General features: G+C 35.1%; 1 protein-coding gene across 6 annotated transcripts in view; it reads right to left on the bottom strand.

Moving 5' to 3' along the window:
• Window positions 1-25180, bottom strand: part of CSMD3 (CUB and Sushi multiple domains 3) — a 1242277-nt gene that overhangs the window by 107003 nt on the left and 1110094 nt on the right. For all 6 annotated transcript variants that reach the window (XM_027064013.2, XM_027064014.2, XM_027064015.2 and 3 more), the window contains 5 exons: window positions 15321-15437; window positions 11683-11892; window positions 8164-8352; window positions 7313-7490; window positions 6063-6208 (listed from right to left, as the gene is read on the bottom strand). In XM_027064013.2, the coding sequence (XP_026919814.1) occupies window positions 6063-6208; window positions 7313-7490; window positions 8164-8352; window positions 11683-11892; window positions 15321-15437 (840 nt within the window). The remainder of the gene's footprint in view (window positions 1-6062; window positions 6209-7312; window positions 7491-8163; window positions 8353-11682; window positions 11893-15320; window positions 15438-25180) is intronic.

The following is a 25180-nucleotide window of genomic DNA, read 5'->3' as shown; positions in this document are numbered from 1 at the left end:
AAAGAAGACCTTTCCATAATTATGTCTGAGCACAACAAAAAATAACAACATTATCCAAACTGCCAAAATGACCAAGAGACTTCCATCTCAGCTAATATGAGCAAATTTGCTTCCATACCAATTATTGTTCCAGGTATGTTCCATTCCTTCCACCTTCTAGAAAAAAAAAAAGTACCAAGACATCCAATTATAGAACGTCTCCAATTTTCTAACAACACCCAATCCAGAGATAAATCATGCTTCCTTGAACCTTCCAGAACCATCTTACACAGCCCAACTCCTGTAACAAGCCTCTCCTAATACCCTCTTTACTGGGGCACCACAGAGTCCCTCATGGTGTGTTGTCTCACTCATTACAGTAAACAAATAAACCTACTCATCATACAAAATCAATGCTACAACTTATCAATGGGTGTGCACGTAGAGCCAAATGTCAAAATACAGTAAGCAATTTTGGCATGATTTTAGTCCCTTAGTAGTAAATGGTATTATCTTTTCCTCAAAATGGTTTCATCAGTTTGTTTTTTTAGTTTCTTCACCACCATATATATATATATATATATATATATATATATATATATATATATATATATATATATTGTATGATGTCCAAACCCCCTATGCTCTCCAGATATCAAACAATGAAACACTTTGAGTTCAATGCTCTATCTACTGACATATGAAAGGAGGTCAGGTCTTTAGGTTGTGTGAGCCAAAGGGGTCACATAGTTCAAAGCAATGGTGATTTATGTTTTATATAAAATGTGTCCTTATACCTGCAGCGGTCTCTTTTAGGATGGGACTTTGTGGAGTTAAATATACTTTCCCTAAATGCAGCATTTATTGTAAAGGCAACAGAAACTTAAAAGATGACCTAAAAGACATTACAAGCCTTTTAAATACATTTCTTAAAAATTATCTGGAAGCCGATATATAATCAACTCATTCTTTTACAGTTGTGCCAATAATGGAAAACAACAGAAAATATAAATTGAATTCTATTATGCTTATTAAGAAAGTCATCTGTGTATAAAGTGAGGTCCTCTAATATTCTGATGTTAGAAAAAGTGATGCCCTGGATAATAGATTTAAGTGTAATAATACTACCTTCAGTTTTAAATGAATAAATATATATTCTGGCTATACTATAGTTTCCTAGTTGTTTGGTTGCCATAAGTCAGACACCGAATAAAAACTATCTTCTCTTCACATAGTGACTATAGCACATTTTGGAAACTGTAAAGAACATACTAAGTTGCAATAAACCTACATGTTTTTGTTAGTTTGTAGGTCCTGAAGAAGAGAAGCACTAAGAGCTTTGAAGTTCTAAGTTTTAATTAGGAGAGTTATCTTCTAGAAAATGAGATGACCTATTACCTGGCTAAAAATGAAAATCACATGGGCTGAATTTTTAAAGAAAAATTTGATTTACCATTACATATAACCTATGTGTGGGGCACCTGGGTGGCTCAGTTGGTTGAGCGTCCGACTTCGGCTCAGGTCATGATCTCATGGTTCGTGAGTTCGAGCCCCGCACTGGGCTCTGTGCTGACAGCTCGGAACCTGGAGTCTGCTTCAGATTCGGTGTCTCCCTCTCTCTCTGCCCCTGTCCCACTCGCATTCTGTCTCTCTCTCAAAAATAAATAAACATTTAAAAAATTTATAAATATAACCTATGTGTCAGGCAATACCAGCTTAGGACATTGTGTGGCATTTAGTAAGAATTCTATATATTTTAGCTATTTTTATTGTTGCTAATGCTGTCGTCATTATTTAAAAAGAGGTCATTCTTTGGGGTCTGATGAAACTATTTTGAATTCCAGGCAGCTCTTCTATTTATTAGTTCTCTAGTTTGGTGTAGGTTAATTTTTTTCTTTTAGTTCTTTCATTATTAAAATGGGGGTAATAATACTTTGTAAAACTATCACAAAAATTGGCAATAATACATGAAAAGTAGCTAGCTGAGTATCCAACATATTAAGTTTTCAGTAAATGGTAGCTATTACTATTATTGTGATTGATATGGAAAGTCAGTGTCTGCAAAAACAATGCAGTTAAAACCAGTTTTGTGTAATTTACTTTTAGGAAGCCACTGATTAGGACTGAATATTGTTATTATTTGTTATAAGCCTAACACATCTTGACTCTACGGCAGATATCAAGAAAATTTAGCTCTTACTTTAGCAAATTACAATCCCAGCAATAGAGACACAAAAACATTTCTCAGATAAAAAAGAAATATGATATCTGAGATAAAGTGCCTCAACATTTACACCTGTCCTATTTTTTCACTGCACAGAACTTTCATTTTTCAAAGCTTTTTATGAATGTTATTTTTGATCATGAAAGGTTTTATGAAGGTGATATTTTATAAAAGACAGATGGCTGGCTGAATGTCATAAAGGCAGTCAGGGTAGGGGGAAAATCTCATTTTTACTCTTTTCAAATATATTCAAAATACATTAATAAATAAAGCCTAACTGATCAGTGTGATCTTAAGAAAGTATATGAAAAGATTAATGTGTCAAATTTATAAAATAAATACACAAGTCCTAAGAAGACCACTTCTGACTTACAGTAGGGCATAACATAAGGAGCTATTAAATCAGTAACAGAGTTTAAAGAAAACTGAATTGGGGAGTAAACCATTCTAAGCTTAGATAGACTTAATCAGCCTAAAATAAGTGTTAAATAGTGTATAACCTCCCTGGTTTACTTATCAAATTACTCAACAACTTGACCAATATTTTGACTGTTATGGAGTTCATTTTGGCACCGAGTCATAGCTACCTAAAATGGGCTCGGGAAGCAAATACTATATTTGTAGTTGTATTATATTGTATTAATTATATTAATAGTAGTTTGAAAACAGTCATCTTTTTTGTTTCTGTGAGTGAAAATATGCACTCATCTTCATGATCATAAAATAATCTTTAAAAGTTCTAAGTAATACACCTCAAACTCAACTTAAAAAAAAAAGAATTTGAACTCACACTTCCCACTGTAGCACTAAAATATAATCACTCAGTAATAAAAATATAAAAAGGTTAGGAAGCATAAATGTGATCTATGTCCTCGAAAAAGTACTCACTATTATTAAACTTGCAAGAATACACCATGATGTAATTAAGTTCTCAAAAGTTTGGTAAGAAAAGTGCAATAATTTAGAAGGTGGTTAAGATCCCTATGAGTTGGAATTACCAAGAAGTGGGGGATATGGAACTTAAGAGAGGGAGACAAAAAGAACTGAATATGAGTAAGAAATCATTTAGGAATGGGAGCTGAGGAGGCAGCACGAGAACCAATCTGATTGTACTCAGGGCCAGCACGCACTGCGGAGAAAGATTCATTGAACTGGATTATAGGGTAGCTTTAAATTTGATTTAATGTAGGGATCCCGTGATCTTGAAAAGGAGAGTCAGAATGAAAGCAGTGCTTTAGGAAAATTATCCTACTAAGGAGGGTGGAATGGAAGACATCTGTCAATGTTTAACATGAACCCTGGCTACATTCTCAAATTTCAAGGTTATTGTGAGGTTTAGGTAAGATTCCCAGGGATGTTGATTCGATGGTGGGTTTTCTAGGCTCTGGCAGTCGTGCCCTATTATGAAATTTAATGTATAAACATAAATATAAGCCCTCTATTACAAAATCTAAAATGTGAGATAAGATATGCTGAGGAAAGGAACATTTACTGAACATTAACTCTGCCGGGCACTATGGTAACTGTATAGTATCCATTGCCTGCAGTTTCCTAACATGGCCGCAATCTCATGCTGATAATAGTAACAACGACAGCACTTACTTGGGTTGAGCTCTACAAATGTGCCAAATATTCAGCATTTTTTGACCAATAATTTAATATACTTCAACCTAGTATATTGCTGTATTGGAGTAATTTCTCTCTCTAGAGTTAGTCTCTCATTCAGCCTGTCAGCAATCCCACCACGTTGTTCTACAACTGAAGAAAGCAAAAGCCAAAGAGTAACTTGTCCAAAGTCAACTGGAAAACAAAGTGCTGAATGAATATTTGATCTTCCTTGTCCCTAAGCTAATTCTCTTATATTGTACATGACTCAAAAATTAGTTATAAAAATCAAGTGAAACATATTTTGGAATGAGAATATATGTATAGACATTCATGTAAATGTCCATGTAAATTCACTTTATATTCTGTGTGTGACATTCAGTCATCCTTATATTTTCTACACACACACACACACACACACACACACACACACATGCACACAGACGTCTTTTTCTTTGGCAATATTTCTCCTGTGAAACATCTCCAAAGTTTTATAAGAATTTATGCTCTCTATAGAGCTAATCTTATGGATATTCAGATTTTATCAATGAATAATTCCTTCTTTAGTACGTGTTCAGGCAGCACACAAAATAATAGAAATTTATGCAGGGTCCCCTGAAGAGAAAAAAACATGTACAAAATACAGTTCAGCAACAATTCATCTTTTGAATTTAACTATTATTTAATGTATCAGTTCCCAGGTTAATATTATCTATCAAAGTAATAAAGCTACTTTTGTAGCCTTAGACTGTAACTACATACTGTCAGCATCAATGACCAATTCAGTAAAAAAAAAAAAAAAAAAAAAAAAAAAAAAAACTAAGACAAATGAGTTCTTAAAAAAATTAACACGTTGAATAAAAGTTATCTCACTGAATGCCTCACTTTCCATATTTTTAAGTTCATCCATTTATTTTGAGAGAGAGAGAGAGAGAGAGAGCGCACCTGAGTGGGGGAGGAACAAAGAGGGAGAGAGAATCCCAAGCAGGTTCTGCACTGTCAGCACAGAGCCTAACAGGGGTTCAAACTCATGAACTGTGAGATCAAGTTCTGACCTGAGCTGAAATCAAGGGTTGGACGCTTAACTGACTGAGCCACTTGGGTGCCCCAGAATGCCTCACTTTCTAATTGGCCAATGCCAGAGTGTACATGCAGCTCTGACAGCTGTGAGCCACTAAAAATGCACAAACTGTATACTGTTTACTGCCTGGTAAATGCTGAAATTAAGCAAACAAATATTTTCTGTCTATTCTCTATTTCTAGACCCGATGGGCTTTAAATATCTTTGAGTATAACCATACTTGAATTAAGGTATTTTTCATGGAATATAAGCTTTGAATATCAAAGGCTTTCTTACTTTGTATTAAAAAAGATGAAAATATTGCATTGTATATTAATATAATAAGACAAAGCACATGTTCATCTATCAAATTTTTACATAGCTTCTGTAAATGTAATACAGTAGCTTACGGATCCTGTTGGTTACACAGGGAGTTGGTCTGACAAAATCATAAAGCAGAAAGTGCTTTATGGAACTATGGTCATAGCAGAGAAAGGGTTTAGCCTTAGGAATAAACATTTTCTTATTTATAATGGAATACAGTCAATTTGAGATAAAAGGAACTTTTTTAAAAAGCTCTGTCAACCATCTAAATGTTCTTTCAAAAGGTTAATGTTATGAAGAGAGGACCCAGAATAAATCTATAAAAAGAATTAAAATTGAAACTCTTCATAAATTATTTCACAGGAGTAAAAGCTATGAACTTAATGATCTGGAATAGTCACTTAAAACTGTAAGATTCTAGAATAGAAACGGTTTTGAAATAAGAGTATAAATGAATAATATTATCCAAAGCATAAAGATATTGGATGCTATTTTTAGAAAGACTCACAGCAGGTTGAATAGATTAAACATTTTGTATTGAAAAATCTATTGATGTCTGAAAATTACATGCAATAAAATATGAACAGCTGGTTCTCTTTTATTGGTTTCCACACAAAAATGATTATTTTCTACTGAGTAATTACTGACTGATTTATTTCCTATTTCCATTTGCTCACATTTTAATGCCCCTAAACGTTTAGACGAGGTCATTCTTTGCAAGTAAATGTGTTTGAAATGATTAAAAAAAAAAGTGTCAAATTTTAATAACTTTTCAATCATTGGTTAAATATATATTACACTCAATTTTTGCAGGACAGTTTTAAGTTGAAATAGTGTCAACTAAAATAGAAACTCTTAGATAATACCAACCGTGGTAACTGAGCACAAAAAAGCCACTTGTTGTGAAATCACTGTGAAATTTGATTAGAATCTGATTTGAAGTGCTATAGACTGATTCCAAAGCTGTATTGCCACTAAACTGCCCAATCTGAGGTGAGTTTTGGTCTGGTCCATCCCTGTTAGAGAGAGACACAGAAGAGAAAGAGATTGAGATTTTTTTTTAAGGAAGTTTTGCACAAGATTTGAAGAAAGTATTACTTATGAAATGATAAAGAGACAAGAGGTGAAATACCCAATGAGGGCCAGATCATATTGGTACATTTTATGTTTATTTAGGTAATAATATATCTAAAAATGTAAAGTATAAAAATACATCACATATTTTCCGAAATAAAATGCATCCATATTAGTTGTAACCAATTACATTGTCCTTTTTTTACTTTTTTTACCACAACCCATTTCGTTCCAAACACTTGAGTTTTGCCCTCCTTTTATTTTCTTCAAAATAATCTTGAGAAACAAAGACTATTACATTTGGAAGGAATCTTAGACTCATCTAGTAGTTCTGTAACCAATTGTCAAGAATTAATATAGAGATTTTCTTCATATTTTATTAATTTAAAAAAATTTTTTCAATGTTTATTTATCCTTGAGAGACGGAGACAGAGTATGAGCGGGGAAGGGGCAGAGAGAGAGGGAGACACAAGAATCTGAAGCAGGCTCCAGACTCCGAGCAACTGGTTAGCACAGAGCCCAACATGGGGCTCGAATCCACAAACCGTGAGATCATGACCTGAGCTGAAGTCAGAAGCTCAACCAACTGAGCCACCCAGGCACCCCGTTTTCTTTATAATATATTTTTAAAAAAAGATTTTTCATTAACAGAATAATTATAATGCAAAGATACTATTCTATAACAAATTATAATACAAATTCATTCATTAAATAATTATGATTTGAACATAGGCTTTTAAATTTCACTGGTGTTATAGAGAACTTGCTTATCTTACATTTATTCTGCTATTCATAATAACTTTCCATCTTTTTTCACCCATGAAAATTTTTGTTCTAAGTGTTTAGCTACTTCATGGGCAAATAAGCCAAAACCTATTTCTCTTGTTTGTCTCATTCTACAAACCACACACTGTCACCCTCGGTTACTCACACCAATTCAAATATCAGATGGCAGTGTGTGCAGAGGATTGTGATATGTTTTCATTCCTACCTTGTTTCACCGTTATATATAGTTGAATCAATCAACAACAATGGTGCTGGCTTACCATACAGTAATGAAATCATAGATTGGTTCTGTTTGAAGCACAGTAAAATTGATGTAGATTCCATTCCCAGGGGGTACTCTTACAAGCCAAAAACAGTCTTGAAAGTTAGGATATTCGTCAGGATACCCAGGAGAATAAATGGTGCCATTCATTGCAGTTATATTTCCTCCACAAAGAGCTACAGAAAGGACACACACAAAAATGTTAAAATAAAATAACAATAAACTGATGATAGAGAAAAAGGCAAACATTGCATCTCTCAAGCAGTATAAAATATATCTGTGTTATGTTTCATCCCAGTTAAAGTATATAAAATGAGGTTGGCAATACATGCATATAATCTGCTTTTATTTATTTTTCAATGTGAGGTATGCTATATAGTTACCACTAACTATTCTTAGACTAGTAAACTAGATTTTCTGCTGTTCAACTTTCATCTCATATCGTGTATACATACAAAGCCTTATAAAAGGTTCAAGTCCTTTTTATTCAAAAGGATTTTTAGAGAAAATGAGCCCAAATTCAGTAGCAATAGCTGCATTATTGGCTTGTATAAGAATGATTATTAAATACAGGCACACGCACTCAGAGAGACACAGGAGAAGCTCTGAAGTGTTCATCAACTGTATTTTCACTTCTAACGGAGAAGGTTAGAATTCCTGCCAATACTGATAAAATCAGTTATTCATTTTGGAGCCTTCAGGGTTTTGACCTGACTCTAATTCTCAACTGAAAGAAAGATTACACATTTAACATGCTATTTGAAACGGAAGACAAAATAGAGTGCCAAGACAAAAATTATGAAACACAGACGATATCACCTAAAACATAGCTTCAAGTTAGAAGCATACCTTCACACCTTGGAAGTGGATGATTCCAGTTACGACTCACTCCATGAAGGCAAGTGAGAGCTGAATTTCCAATTAGTGTGTATCCAGGGAAACATTCAAATGAAATGGTTTGACCCACAGTAAAATCATTGCCAATTACAAAACCATTTCGAAACGGGCGTGGATCAGGACAGCTTTGCAACTGATAGGCTGGAAAAGGGAAAGAGGAAAACTGTTTTCATTGCTGAATATCGGAATACCACAGATGGGTACTATTTGCAACTTGCAAAATGAATGCAGCACTGCCTGCTGTTGGTTATAAATAGTAATTCAGATTTATAATAAGTGATGTCAATGGCAGTGAGATATAAACTTCTTCTTGTGTCTATAATTGTCATATTTAAAATGTTAGTACGATTCATAGAAATGCATTCAGTTGCTACACCCATTTATGCAACCTATCTAAATTATAACTTTTAATGAAAATGTAAGTTACTCATACAATTTTAATCAGACATATTCTAATTCCTATCCATAGAATGCAATTGCTTCGTGGTTACACTGCATGTACACAGAATAGAATAGACATATGTGTAAGCCTAATTCTGAGACTTTTTAAAATTATACTATTTTTTCTCTAAAAAAAACCAAACCATAATATCCATTGTTCAATTTCTCCAAATAAGTTATTTAATAAGATAAAATATTAGGAAACACATTTCCTTCTAATATAAATTTTATATTTCAGTTATCATGATATTTTTGGCTTAGTATAACTGCATGTTTATATGTTCATACTTCTCTTGTACTACACTCTGCATGAAATCAAAGCTCCTATTATATTTATCACTATATACTAAAAGTTTTGTCCATTGCCTTTTACACGGTAGGTGTTTAATGAGCATTACTAAATAAATTTTGAAACTATAAACAGCATAAATATTCATATACTCATATAAATATTATTAATATTTGGGATTTTGTTTTCAGGAAGTTCAAAATTATATTGTAATTAATAAAATTTAAATTATCAGTGGTCAGAAATATTTTGCTCCTGACCATTGAATTCTAAATTCCCCAAATCAAAACCGCATTTATACTTGAATATGTAACCTTAAGTTGTTTACTAAAAATATAACTCAAATTTTAAAAGTAGATATTTCAGAATTAATAAACAATCCATTTAATATGTTAAGTGCTTTTATTCTTTGTCTTTTTTATTTGAATTCATATTTCACACACACACAAATATCAAAGCCAAAGGAGTCATTCCAGTTTAAGACAAATGTGTATTATTTGATGATTAGGAGTCAGAATTTGTTATTCTACTAAATAAACCCTTTCTCACGTTTAAAAGGGTTTTTTTCCCCAGTTTTATTAAGATATAATTGACATACAGTGTTGCGTGAGTTTAAGGTATACAATATAATGATTTGACTTCCATATGTGAAAGAGTATCACAATAAATTTAGGTAATTAGATACTTTGGAGTAGGATAAGACTCAGACAGATATATAATCCTGTGATAACTTCTATAACATTTTATTTTCTAAGCTTTTTGCCTTAATAAGGAAATATAGGATAGATTTTAAATTTTCAGGAAAAAGTTCTCACCCCATAAAATTTACAATAGGGGCTTAACATCACAATAATGTTGCCAGTAAAATATTAATCTTGGCAGCCATTTTTTCAGTAGAAAAATATACTGAATTGTATGATATTCTTTTTTTCCAAAATTCAGAAAGTTCTTAAAAGCTAATTACAAAATCATCCAAAAGTAACATTGATTCTCTGAATCTGTATAAATTAACCTTTCTCAAAAATGCTATTAACTCAACTGATATAAATGCATTAAAGAAGAGATAGTTTTAAAATTCAATATAATTCACAATATTTAGTGATCATTGTTAACACATTATGGCTCATGTCAAAAATATTAATATTATATCAATAATAGTAAAAATTCTATATCTTTTATGCCTTTATTATCCAATTAATGAATCTTTTTTCAAGGGCACATTGACTGAAAAATGCAGTTAGTAAAGTTAAAATTCTAGTTTTACATCATTCAGATAAGAACATTGTTTTGAGAGGCAGCAGGAAAAAGAAGGCAGAAAAAAAGAAGATGAAGCCTGGTTTAAGGTAAGTAGCAAAGTGCTTGGCTTAAGGCCCTGAACACCTGCTAGAGAGGGACTACAAATATAGCTCTGTGTCTTCTAGCAGCAAATAAGAAACTTAAATCAGTTTCCCAACTGTTTTTGAAATAATTAAATTCCTTGGGAACATGGTTGATTCTGCACTGAGAGGTGGCAGAAATGATTTCTATTTTATGTAAAGGATGATGTGTGATCCTGTGCTCTTAAATTATGTATGCAAGCACAATGCAAATTGTAATTATTTTAGAACCATGTAGTTGGATGTTCTATTTTAACTATTCTTAAATTTCCTTTGGGGTATCTACTTTTATTCAGTAAATATTTGTTGTGCTCTTACTGTTATTCTAGGCACTTGAGATACATCGATGAGCATGACAAAGATGCCTGCTCTTGTGGAGCTCACATCCAAAAGTGTCACATGCTCATATAATACTTTAATAATTATGGCAGAGATGTAATTAATTGTGATATTATTATTGATATATTATATCAACATATAATATATAACATATTATATATTATTGATATATATTATTGTGAGATGTAATTATATTATGATTAAAAATTGTAGTCATTGGAACTACATTGCATAAAATACAACTTTAAATATTTAATTTTAAATACTAGGCTTAAAAAATCTGAAATAATATAATAATAAACATAGCTAAAATGCACTAAATATTTACTAATGGTATATATCATGGCACATATTTCAAATTAATTTCATCATATACAACAAAACAATTAATCTGGGACGTACTATTACTAACTCCATCATGCAAATAAAGTAATGGAGTGGAGCTCCAGTCTATTTTAGATTGGATCTGGAGAGTTAACACTTGAGGCTGGGTCTCTACTCAAAAGGGGTAATAATCTTGCCAAGGGTTATGCAGCAATTTTATAATAGAAATAGGACTAAAATAATATGATTGTCAAAGTATTTATTTTATACACTCATGGAAATGGAATGGAATGAAGGAATGCCATATTCTATCATGATGAAGTAGAAAGAAAATAATTTTACAAAGATTGCATGAGTACTACAAAATATCTTTCAATATGCTTATTTTAATATATGAGCAAAGTTACGTCTTTGATATCCAGCTTGCCTTGCTTAACTGCCTTGCCTCGGCTTGCTTATTTTAATTGTATATTAAGAGCAATTGAATCCTGTTTTCGTGCTTAGAATTTTCCAAGGGCTCAGACAGACATCATCTCCCCTATACAGTTGCCCAAAAATTACAATATTAAAAACATCTGCCTAATTGAGGCTTGACTTAGTGTAGGTTCCTTTCTCTTTCTAAAACAGAATATAGAAAATAGTTAGATTGCTAATAGTCAGTTTGGAGCTAAATAAGCTTTTACTTTTTGCTATTATTCTCACCTTGGTATACAATGTGGAACCCTTGTTTGTTTTGTGAATAGTCACTGTGAAAATATAAACTGGTCTCATGAGTCGTACTAAATAGGGAAGATGGTATTTGAGGACCACTCAGTCGGCCAATAACAGTACTAGTTTCTGATGATCCACTTCTTACTTCCAAATAATCATGTATGGTTTCTGTAGAGAAATTTACAAACTGTAGATGTACACCTAAAAAAGAAAAACAAATAACAGTACTTCATTGCTTTATCCGATTAAATACGTGCACACACACACATATGCACAAAGCACACTCAAATACTGTAGTTATATGTTTCCTTTCAGGTTAAGAGCCATACTCTCAAGATCTGGGCCATGGGTTTGCTGTTTGCTAGGGCAATTAGCTTTGCCATAGTTCAAAGTAACAGAATACTGCTCTCAAATGCCCACTACTTGTCACATGGGAATATCTCTTTCACTTTACTATAATGTTGCCATAGCAAAAACCAATAAAAAAAATGGCTTTCTTACTCTTTAATGCCACTTAAAATTGTATCAAGCAATTTTTAAAAGTAAAAAGTCATTCAGTAAATATGCATTTTGTAATAGTCCAATTTGAAGCCAAAGTATGATTGCAGTTTTTATTTATTAACATAATCAAACTCCACAATTGCATTGGAATTTAGTCATTCATCTACAGGAGATACATTACCTTACTCAACATATCATTTTGAGGCATGTATTTATGTACATGCTCTTTACTATTTTATCAGAATATAATTCTGATTTTTATATACTAGTCTCAATAAAATCTAGTGATCATTGTTATATGCTGTCATATTGCAATGTAGTCTCACTATCTTTATAAACATACAAATGTGAGATAGTGAAAGGTCTCTGAGATGGAAAAAAGAAAAGCCTCACTAAGGTATGTTCGCCTAATTCAATTAATACTCAATTTTAGTGAATTAGAGGGTATTTTTACTACAACTATCATTCTCCACCTTGTTAGTAATAAAATCTGACAATTATCGAGTGTTTGCTAGACACTCTTTTAAGTGTTTATGTATTTATTTTATTTCTTTAAGTGCTAATTTATTTAATGTTCACAGGTACTCATGAGAATGAGGAAACTGAGGCACAGAGAAGCTAACCAATATGCTAAATTACACAGTGACCTAAAAGTGCTGAAATTCAAACCCAGACCCCCTGGCTCTTGGACTCTTGCTCTGAATGATTACACTGGAGTTCTCACCTAACGTCACGTTTTGTTCCTGGAAAAAGAGTGCCACCAAAAGATATTGTCACATGGGGAAAAAGTTTTATAGGCAAGTACATTTGGGAAACATTCACAATAGGCTTTAAATTTTTAAACAAGTTTCTATACAATTATACAAATTCTTGGAAATTTGAACATACTACCTTAATACGTGAGGTTCCAAGAATTGCATATTTTTTCTAAACACTTCCCCTGAGCCTCCTTTTCAAAAATTATTTTGTCAACAAGTGTTTTAGGGATGTAAAAAACTGCTCCTTTAATTTTAAAATATATTCAATTTTCTTTTCAAAAATTACAAAGTACCTTTTTGAAATACATTAGAACTAATTTTTGATTTAACCAAAACTCAAAGAAAATGGTGGCATTATTTAAACGTAATCAAATCAGAAAGTCTCTAATGTTTTCATTTCTAAAATAGAGATGTGTATTACTTTTAATTTTAATGAACTTGGTTTTTAAAATCAAGGAAGTATTGGGGCGCCTGGGTGGCCCAGTCGGTTAAGCGTCTGACTTCGGCTCAGGTCATGATCTCGCGGTCCGTGAGTTCGAGCTCCGCGTGGGGCTCTGTGCTGACAGCTCAGAGCCTGGAGCCTGTTTCGGATTCTGTGTCTCCCTCTCTCTCTGACCCTCCCCCGTTCATGCTCTGTCTCTCCCTGTCTCAAAAATAAATAAACGTTAAAAAAAATAAAAATAAAAATAAAATCAAGGAAGTATTAACAAAAGGTAAGTTGATATGATGACTCTAATAAAATATGCTTAATAATTTATTTTAAAATAATTCATTTAGCTCCATAAGCAACTTGGATGAGTCCTCTTAAGTGACTGGTAAAAGACACATAAAAATAACCATACAGGTTCAAACTTATTATTCATTAGCATTGTTATTGTCGTTCAATGAATGGACACAGAATTTGCCTATAACTTCAGAGTGAGTTCCCATGTTGTAGCCAGAATAATCTTTTATTTTTAAGAGAGAATTTTTTTTATTGTGGAATTTCTTTAGTTTTTCATCTGCATCTTTCCATGTCACTCTGTTTACCTAGAATTTCTATCCCCCATAGACTGACCCTGTTTGTTGGGCTGATTCTTATCTATAAAGTCACAATTTAGGAATCATTCTTCTAACAAGACTTTTCTGCATTTCCTGGATGAAGCTGGATATCTGCAATAATTACAATCCTATGTTCTTTATTATAGTTTATTGTAATAACATATTTGTCTATCTGTCTCCTTATTATGACTGTAACTTATCTGGGGAAAGGTACAAAGTCTATTTCACTATGCATTTTATTCCCAGCTTAGCATTGTACTTGGATTATAATACGTATTCAGTAAGGAATTGTCAAAACGAGTTTTCTGTGGATTTATGTAAAATATTTAGTTATGTAAAATATTTAAATACAAATTTTTATTCTGAGACCATAGATGTCTTTGGGCAATGAGGTACTAAATTCAGTCCGCAATAAGTGAGATAGTACAGAATTTCTTAATTGCTCGAAATCCACAAAGTTTGTGGGTGCTTCACAGGGAGTCTACCCATCCTCCTCTTCTGTGATTTAATAAACAAGTCTATCATCCATCTATCACTTCTACTTAGCATTTACAGACCCATGTGATATGGAGCTACATGAGAATATTTTGGTGATAGAAGTGTGAGAAAGAATCTATGAAATGCTATACAATGTAGTATACAACTACCTGGGTTATAAACCCCAAATTAGAAATTTTGTACTATTTTCAAATGTAAAACCTTACTTATTTGCAATGAATATTATATAAATTCAGGGATGCCTGGGTGGCTCAGTCGGTTAAGGATCTGACTCTTGATTTCAGCTCAGGTCATAATTTCATGGTCATGAGATTGAGCCCCACATCAGGCTCCGTGCCAGGTGTGGAGCCTGCTTAAGACTCTTGCCCTCTCTCTCTCTCTCTCCCCTCTGCCCCTTTCCTGCTTGCTCTCTCTCTCTCAAAAAAAAAAAAATAGACAAATTCAATAAATTACTAGAAAATAATTTATCTATATACTACTCGGTTCCAACGACAAGAAGAGAGTTACAAAATAATTATACATAAAAACTCACATTGAATTTATTATTGCCACACACATCTAAATCAGGCTAAATCCATACAAATCAACTGGAAAGTATCATAAAGTTATCTATCTGTCTATCATGTAACTATAAAATTAGAAAATGCCCATATGCTTTCAATTATCCTAGTATTTCAAGTGAAAGGTTCAAGCAATCCAAATCTTACTGCTTAACTGATATAACTGCCAAAGTCAACTATAATTTGTGAGTGTTTACTACACATTGATATTTCTTTCTAGGGATGCATTAATGATACGGAAAACTCTTTCATATGCTTTTAATATACATACCAAAACCTACGGGCAGCTTTATTGTCCACGTGCAATCTAAACTGCTGGGATAGTTTCCAGGAAACCCAGGGCTGAGGATCACACCGCTGAAATCTGACATGGCACCTCCACACTGAGCTACAAAACGAGAGGTCCCGTGTCAGCCAAAACGGCAGAATACTTTATGGCATTAAAAACAAGTTGAAATCATTTCAAGTCTTAATCAAGTCTGAGTTAAAACTGTTTGATATAAATGTTAATATTGTCAACTCTCATTCACACCACATACTAGTAATCAAATATAATCAATTGACAATGCATTTTCTAAAATAGCTTTAAAAGACATCATACTTTCTTCCTCAGCAATAAATGCAAGCTAAATCAATTATTGCACAGCAAGAAGTAGCTCATGTGCAGTGAATACAATCAAACAAGGAGAATATGTCCTTTTCCACAGAGGCAGTTTATTTCTTATCAGTAAGTACTTCTAGGGATGTATTCATTCATTGCAACGATGATATAATTTAGCCGACAACATCCATTCTAAGTACTGTGTTAGAGAGGGAACCATTTTGCCAACCTTCCCTCCTTCTTCTTTTTGTGAGAAGGTTAAGGAATTTTAAGAAAAATAATGGTTTCTATTGTTAATATGTAAGGGATTCAAATATCACACCTGAGATATGGCCGCCTTTTATCATAAAAGAATTAGACGAAGAATAGGAAGTACAAAATAAGTTAAAAGATGCACAAGGTTTGAGAATTTAGGCATAGTTTATAAACATGCTTGTTTCAGACCCCTATTATATTGATTTGCTATTAATAAGGAAAAGATACAAGAACAGATACTTACCCAAGTTCGTGATTAGATAGAACTATTTAACATGTATTGAAAGAGTCATTGCATTTTAGAAGCTAATTCTTTCCTCTAAAAGTACATTTTTATTATTTGATCATATAAGGACTAAAATACATTTGCTAATTGTGAAATGAAAAATCAAATTTCATGACTGTGCACCAAGTTTTAAAGTTACCTGTATAGAACACTTACCTGCGATTTCATTCATTTATTTATTGTTAGGAAACAAAAGATACTCAAACTTCAGATTATGTATCATAAAAGCAAATTCAGTAAAAATTTGACTCGTGTTTTGTATATCAGTAACCCTTTGACAGCTATCTTTATGTGAACTGAATGAACTATATCAAATAGATTTTACCAGGGAGTCATATGTATAATATATAATATATAATATATAGCAATCTTCATATAAACCTTTCTTTTAAACTGTGATTACCTTTGAGATCTAAAGAGACACTTGCACACTTTCTTATCTTTCTGAAATCTCCACTAATCCATCCTTAAACCAGAGCAATTTTCCAACATATAGAGACAATTAATGTTCCAAAATTCCTTTTTCTAAAGTGTGACTGTTCATATATATTTATCACAGTCTGATGATTAATGAGTGGTAGAGAAAATATTTTTGCCATTCCAATATATTTTTAAGGGGCACCTGGGATGCTCAGTCAATAAGCATCTGACTCTTGATTTCAGCTCAGCTCATGACCTCACGGTTCATGAGTTCAAGCCCTGTGTCAGTCAGGCTCTGCACTGATGGCCGGGAGCCTCCTTGGGAGTCTCTGTCTCCCCCTCTCTCTGTCCCCCCCCGTTCATGCTCTCTCAAAAATAAATAAATAAACGTTTAAAAAAGAAGCAAACATATATATATATATATATATATATATATATATATATATATATATATATATGTATGTATTAGTTTTGGCAAGAGTGCATTGTAGGTTTGTGTTGCTTTATTGTGAGCTTTGGGTAAAAGAGTACAAGGATGCTCTCTTGCTTTATTACCTTCAACATCTCATCTTTCAGCTGCTCATTGCCCCTTCGATTCTGCTACTTTCTATCTCTTTAGATATGACGTGAAAATCCCAACCTCTGTGTTACTAACCTCTCTAGAGTTTAAATCCCAAAATCAGAGGAGAAAAGAAGGAAAGGAAATGAAGAGCAAATAACTCACGAAGGAGAAAGAAAGAATGACACGTCATGAAAGACATGAAGAAGAATCCAAAAAATGCATCTTCCTTCAGCTCCACATTCATGCGTACTCATTCAGTGTCTCTGCAATCTCCACACATGTACGTCTCTAATGACAATTCTTTGTGTCCTGCTAGTGACTCTGCAGTAGACTCTACTGGGCCCCATTTCACTCTTTTAGTTGAAGACACAACTATAGCCTCCAAGATGAACACTACCATAGTCCTCTCAGATAAGAACATCTTTGATTCTTCTTTCTGATTTGCCTCTATCCCCTAAAAATCTCAAGTGATTTTTCCTTCCATCCACCAGAATATCTGGCAGATTGTTTATTTTCCAGTTCACAAGGCTGTAACCTTATTACATGATGACTGGAGCTGTAGGACATTATCTGAATCAGCCTCCTGCCTTCTGTTTATCCTTATGATGTGGCCATGATGTCACTTTAAATACTTTGTCTATCAAATACAGTACAAGCTTATTGTCTAAAATCTATAGGATACAAACAAGTGAGTAGAAAAGGAAATAAAAGTGCTCTCTAACTTTACTACCCCTAGATAACCTATTTATCTTTATATTTTTTCTTCTGCAGAAAAATATATATGTATGTTTGTTTATACATGTGTGTGTATATACAATGAAAATAGGTTCCTACAGTGAATTGCTTTAAGCCTTTTTACATTTAACTATATATTGTAAACTTTGGTCATGTCATTAAATATTCCATTATAATGCTCACTTCCTGTTTTTAAAATTTCTTCCCCATTATTGGACACTTCAGTTACTGGCTACTTTTCATGATAATAGCTACCGCTCTGAATGCCTGTGTGTTCTGGGTTCAGTGCTAAATACTTTAAACACATTCGTTCTTTCAATTAATTCTTACAATAGCCATATGATGTGGACCTTATTGTCCCATTTACTAGGTGAGCAAACAGAAGCTCAAATAATAATACGCTGAGCATACATAGCTATTGTATCTTAACTGAAATGTGAATATTGATATATGGGCATCAACATCTAGTAAGTATTCCGTACAATTTCATATCAATTTTTTCCTATTTGGTGAAATTTAAACTCCCTAGTTAAATTTTATTAAGTTATCACTTCCATCTAATACTTCTCTTGATAACAGTATACAATTAAAATGTAGATTTAATCAAAACGCAATACTTCACCTAAAAAATTAGTAAATTGGTAAGAGTAATAATTGGTGCTAATAATACAGAAGGATAAAAATTGTCATATAATACTGAGATGGTATTTAAATTGATGCAAACTTCTGAAAGCAATGTGGCATAAATTATCCAAGCTTTAAATAGTTACATGCAATGACATAAATAATCTACTTAGGTAAAATTCTAAGTAAACAATTAGAGAATGCACGAAGGAATGCTAAAAGACTTACAAATGTATATTGAAAGACAAAAACCTGGAGAACTGGGAAGATGGCGGCATAGGAGGACGCTGGGCTCACTGTGCGTCCTGCTGATCACTTAGATTCCACCTACACCTGCCTAAATAACCCAGAAAACCGCCAGAAGACTAGCAGAATGGAGTCTCCGGAGCCAAGCGCAGACTAGAGGCCCACGGAAGAGGGTAGGAAGGGCGGCGAGGCAGTGCGCCAGTGCGCGCTGCACGGACTGTCGGGAGGGAGCCGGGGCGGAGGGGCAGCCTGCTGGCCAGGCAGAGCCCCCGAGTCTGTCTGGCAAAAGCGGAGGGGCCGGACGGAGTGTGTTCCCACAGCAAGCAGGACTTAACATCTGGGAGGTCATAAGTTAACAGCTCTGCTAGGAAAGCGGGAAGGCTGGAGGACAAAGGGAGGGAGAGTTGCTGAGCCCCTGGAGGATAGAGCTCAGGTTGGCGGGGAACAAAGGTGCTCGCCGGCTCCATCTCCCTCGCCCACCCCCCAGCCAAAATCCCAAAGGGAACCAGTTCCTGCCAGGGAACTTGCTTGCTCTGCGCAAACACCCAACGCTGTGCTTCTGCGGAGCCAACCCTCCCGCAGCAGGTCTGACTCCCTCCCGCTGCCACAGGGCCCCTCCTGAAGTGGATCACCTAAAGAGAAGTGAGCTAATCCTGCCCCTCCTGCTCCCCTCGTGCACCTTGCCTACCCACCCCAGCTAATACGCCAGATCCCCAGCACCACAAACCTGGCAGTGTGCAAGTAGCCCAGATGAGCCACGCCACCCCACAGTGAATCCCACCCCTAGGAGAGGGGAAGAGAAGGCACACACCAGTCTGACTGTGGCCCCAGCAGTGGGCTGGGGGCAGACATCAGGTCGGACTGTGGCCCCGCCCACCAACACCAGTTATACACCACAGCACAGGGGAAGTGCCCTGCAGGTCCTCACCACTCCAGGGACTATCCAAAATGACCAAGTGGAAGAATTCCCCTCAGAAGAATCTCCAGGAAATAACAACAGCTAATGAACTGATCAAAAAGGATTTAAATAATATAACAGAAGTGAATTTAGAATAATAGTCATAAAATTAATTGCTGGGCTTGAAAACAGTATAGAGGACAGCAGAGAATCTCTTGCTACAGAGATCAAGGGAATAAGGAATAGTCAGGAGGAGCTGAAAAACGCTTTAAACAAGATGCAAAATAAAATGGAAACGACCACAGCTCGGATTGAAGAGGCAGAGAGAGAATTGGTGAACTAGAAGATAAAATTATGGAAAAAGAGGAAGCTGAGAAAAAGAGAGATAAAAAAATCCAGGAGTATGAGGGGAAAATTAGAGAACTAAGTGATACACTAAAAAGAAATAATATACACATAATTGGTATCCCAGCAGAGGAAGAGAGAGGGAAAGGTGCTGAAGGTATACTTGAAGAAATAATAGCTGAGAACTTCCCTGAACTGGGGAAGGAAAAGACATTGAAATCCAAGGGGCACAGAGAACTCACTTCAGACGCAACTTGAATCGATCTTCGGCACGACATATCATAGTGAAACTGGCAAAATACAAGGATAAAGAGAAAATTCTGAAAGCAGCAAGGGATAAACGTGCCCTAACATATAAAGGGAGACCTATAAGACTCCTGACTGATCTCTCTTTTGAAACTTGGCAGGCCAGAAAGGATTGGCAGGAGATATTCAATGTGTTAAACAGAAAAAATATGCAGCCGAGAATCCTTTATCCAGCAAGTCTGTCATTTGGAATAGAAGGAGAGATAAAGGTCTTCCCAAACAAACAAAAACTGAAGGAATTCGTCACCATTAAACCAGCCCTATAAGAGATCCTAAGGGGGATCCTGTGAGACAAAGTACCAGAGACATCGCTACAAGCATAAAACATATAGACATCACAATGACTCTAAACCCGTATCTTTCTATAATAACACTGAATGTAAATGGACTAAATGCGCCAACCAAAAGACATAGGGTATCAGAATGGATAAAAAAACAAGACAAGACCCATCTATTTGCTGTCTACAAGAGACTCATTTTAGACCTGAGGACACCTTTAGATTGAGAGAGAGGGAATGGAGAACTATTTGTCATGCTACTAGAAGCCAAAAGAAAGCTGGAGTAGCCATACTTATATCAGACAAACTAGACTTTAAATTAAAGGCTGTAACAAGAGATGAAGAAGGGCCTTATATAATAATTACAGGGTCTATCCATCAGGAAGAGCTAACAGTTATAAATGTCTATGCACCGAATACGGGAGCCCCCAAATATATAAAACAATTACTCATAAACATAAGCAACCTTATGGATAAGAATGTGGTAATTGCAGGGGATTTTAACACTCCACTTACAGAAATGGATAGATCATCTAGACACACGGTCAATAAAGAAACAAGGGCCCTGAATGATACATTGGATCAGATGGACCTGACAGATATATTTAGAACTCTGCATCCCAAAGCAACAGAATATACTTTCTTCTTGAGTGCACATGGAACATTCTCCAAGATAGATCATATACTGGGTCACAAAACAGCCCTTCATAAGTATACAAGAATTGAAATCATACCATGCATACTTTCAGACCACAATACTATGAAGCTTGAAATCAACCACAGGAAAAAGTCTGGAAAAACCCCAAAGCATGGAGGTTAAAGAACACCCTACTAAAGAATGAGTGGGTCAACCAGGCAATTAGAGAAGAAATTAAAAAATATATGGAAACAAACAAAAATGAAAATACAACAATCCAAACGCTTTGGGATGCAGCGAAGGCAGTCCTGAGAGGAATATACATCGCAATCCAGGACTATCTCAAGAAACAAGAAAAATCCCAAATACAAAATCTAACAACACACCTAAAGGAAATAGAAGCAGAACAGAAAAGGCAACCTAAACCCAACAGAAAAAGAGAAATGATAAAGATCAGAGCAGGAATAGACAATATAGAATCTAAAAAAACTGTAGAGCAGATCAACGAAACCAAGAGTTGGTTTTCTGAAAAAATAAACAAAATTGACAAACCTCTAGCCAGGCTTCTCAAAAAGAAAAGGGAGATGACCCAAATAGATAAAATCATGAATGAAAATGGAATTATTACAACCAATCCCTCAGAGATACAAGCAATTATCAAGGAATACTATGAAAAATTATACGCCAACAAATTGGACAACCTGGAAGAAATGGACAAATTCCTAAACACCCACACTCTTCCAAAACTCAATCAGGAGGAAATAGAAAGCTTGAACAGACCCTTAACCAGCGAAGAAATTGAACCAGTCATCAAAAATCTCCCAACAAATAAGAGTCCAGGACCAGACAGCTTCCCAGGGGAGTTCTACCAGACATTTAAAGCAGAGATAATACCTATCCTTCTCAAGCCATTCCAAGAAATAGAAAGGGAAGGAAAACTTCCAGACTCATTCTATGAAGCCAGTATTACTTTGATTCCTAAACCAGACAGAGACCCAGTAAAAAAAGAGAACTACAGGCCAATATCCCTGATGAATAGGGATGCAAAAATTCTCAATAAGATACTAGCAAATCGAATTCAACGGCATATAAAAAGAATTATTCACCATGATCAAGTGGGATTCATTCCTGGGCTGCAGGGCTGGTTCAACATTTGCAAATCAATCAACGTGATGTATCACATTTATAAAAGAAAAGATAAAACCATATGATCCTGTCAATCGATGCAGAAAAGGCCTTTGACAAAATCCAGCACCCTTTCTTAATAAAAACCCTTGAGAAAGTCGGGATAGAAGGAACATACTTAAAGATCATAAAAGCCATTTATGAAAAGCCCACAGCTAACATCATCCTCAACGGGGAAAAACTGAGAGCTTTTTCCCTGAGATCAGGAACACGACAGGGATGTCCACTCTCACCGCTGTTGTTTAACATAGTGTTGGAAGTTCTAACATCAGCAATCAGACAACAAAAGGAAATCAAAGGCTTCAAAATTGGCAAGATGAAGTCAAGCTTTCGCTTTTTGCAGATGACATGATACTATACATGGAAAATCCGATAGACTCCACCAAGTCTGCTAGAACTGATACATGAGTTCAGCAAAGTTGCAGGATACAAAATCAATGTACAGAAATCAGTTGCATTCTTATACACTAACAATGAAGCAACCGAAAGACAAATAAAGAAACTGATCCCATTCACAATTGCACCAAGAAGCATAAAATACCTAGGAATAAATCTAACCAAAGATGTAAAAGATCTGTATGCTGAAAACTATAGAAATCTTATGAAGGTAATTGAAGAAGATATAAAGAAATGGAAAGACATTCCCTGCTCATGGATTAGAAGAATAAATATTGTCAAAATGTCAATACGACCCAAAGCTATCTACACATTCAATGCAATCCCAATCAAAATTGTACCAGCATTCTTCTCGAAACTAGAACAAGCAATCCTAAAATTCATATGGAACCACAAAAGGCCCCAAATAGCCAAAGTAATTTTGAAGTAGACCAAAGCAGGAGGCATCACAATCCCAGACTTTAGCCTCTACTACAAAGCTGTAATCATCAAGACAGCATGGTATTGGCACAAAAACAGACACAAAGACCAATGGAATAGAATAGAAATCCCAGAACTAGACCCACAAACGTATGGCCAACTCATCTTTGACAAAGCAGGAAAGAACATCCAATGGAAAGAAGACAGTCTCTTTTAACAAATGGTGCTGGGATAACTGGACAGCAACATGCAGAAGGTTGAAACTAGACCACTTTCTCACACCATTAACAAAAATAAACTCAAAATGGATAAAGGACCTGAATGTGAGACAGGAAACCATCAAAACCCTAGAGGAGAAAGCAGGAAAAGACCTCTCTGACCTCAGCCGTAGCAGTTTCTTACTTGACACATCCCCAAAGGCAAGGGAATTAAAAGCAAAAATGAATTACTAGGACCTTATGAAGATAAAAAGCTTCTGCACAGCAAAGGAAACAACAAAACTAAAAGGCAACCAACGGAATGGGAAAAGATATTTGCAAATGACATATTGGACAAAGGGCTAGTATCCAAAATCTATAAAGAGCTCACCAAACTCCACACCCGAAAAACAAATAACCCAGTGAAGAAATGGGCAGAAAACATGAATAGACACTTCTCTAAAGAAGACATCCAGATGGCCAACAGGCACATGAAAAGATGCTCAACATCACTCCTCATCAGGGAAATACAAATCAAACCACACTCAGATATCACCTCACGCCAGTCAGAGTGGCCAAAATGAACAAATCAGGAGACTATAGATGCTGGAGAGGATGTGGAGAAACGGGAACCCTCTTGCACTGTTGGTGGGAATGCAAATTGGTGCAGCCACTCTGGAAAGCAGTGTGGAGGTTCCTCAGAAAATTAAAAATAGACCTACCCTATGACCCAGCAATAGCACTGCTAGGAATCTACCCAAGGGATACAGGAGTCCTGATGCATAGGGGCACTTGTACCCAAAATGTTCATAGCAGCACTCTCAACAATAGCCAAATTATGGAAAGAGCCTAAGTGTCCATCAACTGATGAATGGATAAAGAAATTGTGGTTTATATACACAGTGGAATACTACGTGGCAATGAGAAAGAATGAAATATGGCTTTTTGTAGCAACGTGGAGGGAACTGGAGAGTGTGAGGCTAAGTGAAATAAGCCATACAGAGAAAGACAGATACCATATGGTTTCACTCTTATGTGGATCCTGATAAACTTAACAGAAACCCATGGGGGAGGGGAAGGAAAAAAAAAAAAGTTAGAGAGGGAGGGAGTCAAAGCATAAGAGATTCTTAAAAACTGAGAACAACCTGAGGGTTTTTGGGGGGTGGGAGGGAGGGAAGGGTGGGTGATGCGTATTGAGGAGGGCACCTTTTGGGATGAGCACTGAGTATTGTATGGAAACCAATTTGACAATAAATTTCATATTTTGAAAAAAAAAAAAAAGAAAGACAAAAACCTAAACTCTATGAAGAGAAAATAACCACACAAATTAGACTATGCTGTGTGCCATGAAGCTATTTTAAATTTCAAATTTTTGTGGGGCGTCTAGGTGGCTCAGTTGGATACATGATCTCACGAATTGTGGGTTCGAGCCCCACATCAAGCTCCGTGCTGAATGCTTGCTCAGAGCCTGGAGCCTGCTTCAGATTCTGTGTCTCTTTCTCTCTCTGCCCCCACCCCCCACTTATGCTCTGTCTCACTTTCTCTCTCAAAAATAAATAAATGTAAAAAAATTTTTTTAATATCAAATTTTTGAAAACATGCTATGGTATGGAACCTTATTCTAACTTAATGTCAAGGAAGAGTATATATTATATATAAAATATATAAAGTGTGTGTATCTCTACCTCTCTCTCTTTCTCTTCATACACACACACACACACACACACACACACACACACA

This window comes from Acinonyx jubatus, chromosome F2, assembly GCF_027475565.1.
Source record: "Acinonyx jubatus isolate Ajub_Pintada_27869175 chromosome F2, VMU_Ajub_asm_v1.0, whole genome shotgun sequence".
NCBI classification, from domain to species: Eukaryota; Metazoa; Chordata; class Mammalia; order Carnivora; family Felidae; genus Acinonyx; species Acinonyx jubatus.
This window is presented reverse-complemented; position numbering and strand designations above follow the sequence as displayed.